Source organism: Xenopus laevis, chromosome 3S, assembly GCF_017654675.1.
Source record: "Xenopus laevis strain J_2021 chromosome 3S, Xenopus_laevis_v10.1, whole genome shotgun sequence".
NCBI classification, from domain to species: Eukaryota; Metazoa; Chordata; class Amphibia; order Anura; family Pipidae; genus Xenopus; species Xenopus laevis.
This window is the reverse complement of record NC_054376.1, coordinates 47455155-47457980: the sequence shown is the minus strand read 5'-3', so window position 1 is coordinate 47457980 and position 2826 is coordinate 47455155. Positions and strand designations below refer to the sequence as shown.

Sequence of the window (2826 nt, the reverse complement as noted above, 5' to 3'; positions counted from 1 at the left end):
AAATATCCAGGCTGGAAGCATGGAATAAACTATGTGATTTTTTTTCTTTATAGGCACCTGTGAGCCACCCACCTGAAGCTACCACCCTTGGCACAGGCCTTCCATACCTATACAGAAAATCATCACTTTTATCTCATGTTTTCTCATGTAATATGTCAGCTACCTTTTATTTTACATCTTTTTCAGCTCTAAAATATACACCTTGGTATAGGGGTTAGTCTGTTTATTCACTGAACAGCTATATTTATTTTGTATTATTTACAGATGACTGGGCACAATTCATGTTTCACAAAGCACAACAGACTAATTCAGTATGTATCAGGACCTAAAAATTGAGTCTGCATGCCATTTGGGTGGGTTTCCATAATCCCTTTAATAAATTGAAATGCCCTGCTATAATAAACAATAATAACTAAATTAGATGTAAACCAATTCTTGGACTTTCACACCTAATTAGTGTCTTTTATCCTTATAGTACTGTCTCTTCACACTGTACAGTTATATCTGCACAGTTAATAAATGGGTTACCCCCCCACGTTCAATAACAACAGTGGATTTTTCTGCTAATATATATGAGTACTTAGGCACACGCTTTTGCTGTGATTTACAAGCTTTGTCATGGGTTACACAGACCTATAAGGACTTTTCCACATGCAATTGGTATTTATTATGATGTGTACTGAGAGATCAGCGAATGAAGGACCTTTGTTATTGATTTCTGCTGTTCACTGCATTGGAGGCTGAGATCTAGCAGTGGTTAAGCAACGAATCACACTTTTACTGCCCCTAACATCATCTGGGGATCACAAAGTGGGAGGGATAGAGGAAATTTAAAAGCACCCTGTTCAGTATCAGTGTCATCATCTACCAGAACAGAGCTGAGTGAGAGAGGAACTGGAGTTTCAGAACCATGGACAGCAAGATTGTCCTCTTCAAGCTGCTCTGTGCCAGTCTGCTTATTGCCTGCCTGTGCAATGCCCAGTCCTCCAGGGAAGTGTCTGAAGAAGACTTTGATGGCAACAAATCACCCTCTTCTTCTGAAAGAGAGTTGGTAAGTACTTCTGTTCCCTATTCAATAGTTTCTCACATGAAAATATGAATATCTTCAGTAACTTGGGACCATTGTTGCATTTACATCTTAATGAAAACAAGTGTAGTTATTTCAGTAACCACTGCATTTTAGAGTATATTATAAAGAATGTTTCCCTCTCTGCAATACATTGGGAAGGCTCTGTGTTTACATGTAATTCCACAGGCACATTTGCTTTCCTGTACAGAATGCAGAAACTGTTGCATTGAATGTTATATGTTAGGGACATTAAAATGCATTTAAAATTATAAATTAAGAAATGTCTTTTATTGTGCTTTGGTTTAGGTTGAAGCAATGGAGGAGCTCTTGGGAAAATTTCAGGACAGGCATCCGACCTATCAAAAGAAAGCTCAGATACCACTGGTAAGAGCAGCTCATTGTACTTGCTTCCTTACAATGGTGTGGGTGACTGTGTTTGGTGTGAGTGTGTCTACATGATTTTCTTTTAATGATGAAACTGAAAAATAAAAGGAAATTTAGATTTTTAAAATCAAAATTTCTTGGAGCAGTCTGATTATGTTATCATACACGTTTTCCATAATTGTATTTATAAAATAAATATCATATATATGAAAATGTGTTTTTTATATGATTGTCAATGAATGCATCAAATTGTTTTTTGGTATATTATTATTATAACAAAACCTTAAATACTGGCTTTTTAATGTTCACATATTGTTTGAGCACATGTTTGTGTTACATGCAACAATCACTGAACACATTTCTTGGAAAATTGCATTTTAATCTGGTATACATTAATTTCTAACATTCCTAGTATGGATAAGCCTATAAAATGCAAAAGGAGACTTCTTAAAGGCATTGCCATCATCTGTGATCCACTGGTTGGCGTGTTCACATATATCTTTATGGTATCTATACTTATGGTATCTTTTACTCCTCTTCTTTGTTCCTGTTCAGTGTGACATTGGCGAGAGATGTGCAGTGAAACAAGGACCTAGAATTGGCAAACTCTGTGACTGCTCCCGTGGATCATCTTGCAACTCTTTCCTGCTGAAGTGCATATGAATGTGAGTTTGTTTCCAGAACGTGCATTCTCTAGCAGCACCGGGGAAGAGATCAGCAGTCAACGTGTCTGCTTATAAAAGCCTGCCTGTCATTTTTAGGGAATCCAGAGACACAGATTCAATAGTAATTTCATGTCCACAGTTTTTCTCATTATTTGGAATTGCTAATAAATATCTCATGCATTTTCTGGTTTCAATTGTATGCATTTTATTTACACTTTGGAATGGTAGAATGTATGTCACTGTGGATTTCAGCTACTGCACATCATGTGTAGGTTATATAGACTTTCTCCTGCTCAAATACAAATATGCAAATAAACAATGTACAACTAATGCTTGATTTTTGTTACTTGCAACTGTACTTAAATCCTTTCAGATTTAATTGTTTGTCTACTAAGGTTAAAAAAAAATCATTTAAATCTACTGACACCATAATTAATTAAGTATAATTAATGAATTAAGCATAGTGCGAAGTAGAGCCTCTTGTAGGCTGCTAGTCCACATACAGCCAATCACAGCTTTATTTGGCACCCCAAGGGACATGCTTGTGTTGCTCCCCAACTCTTTTTACATTTGAATGTGGCTCATGGGGGAAAAAAAGGTTGGGGACCCCTGTTAACACAACCAATAAAATATTTATTAGTACTTGTGATTTTTTCCCAGGTGGTAAATACATTAATGTAGGCATTTTAGATTTACAAATCTTTTTCT

General features: G+C 36.1%; 1 protein-coding gene across 1 annotated transcript; it reads left to right on the top strand.

Moving 5' to 3' along the window:
• The first annotated feature begins 288 nt into the window (after positions 1-288).
• XB5738351.S (provisional ortholog of CART prepropeptide S homeolog) lies at positions 289-2300 on the top strand. Its single transcript, XM_041588269.1, has 4 exons — positions 289-311; positions 872-1051; positions 1376-1453; positions 2009-2300. Exons 2-4 carry the CDS (start codon positions 911-913, stop codon positions 2114-2116), a joined length of 327 nt encoding a protein of 108 aa, XP_041444203.1. The 5' UTR covers positions 289-311; positions 872-910; the 3' UTR covers positions 2117-2300.
• Positions 2301-2826: the final 526 nt, after the last annotated feature.

Bases quoted from the DNA above. Each gene is read 5' to 3' on its own strand.
- XB5738351.S (XM_041588269.1), top strand. From the start codon at position 911: ATGGACAGCAAGATTGTCCTCTTCAAGCTGCTCTGTGCCAGTCTGCTT. The intron at 1,052-1,375 runs GTAAGTACTTCT...GCTTTGGTTTAG, and splicing joins CTTCTTCTGAAAGAGAGTTG to GTTGAAGCAATGGAGGAGCT. The intron at 1,454-2,008 runs GTAAGAGCAGCT...GTTCCTGTTCAG, and splicing joins AGAAAGCTCAGATACCACTG to TGTGACATTGGCGAGAGATG.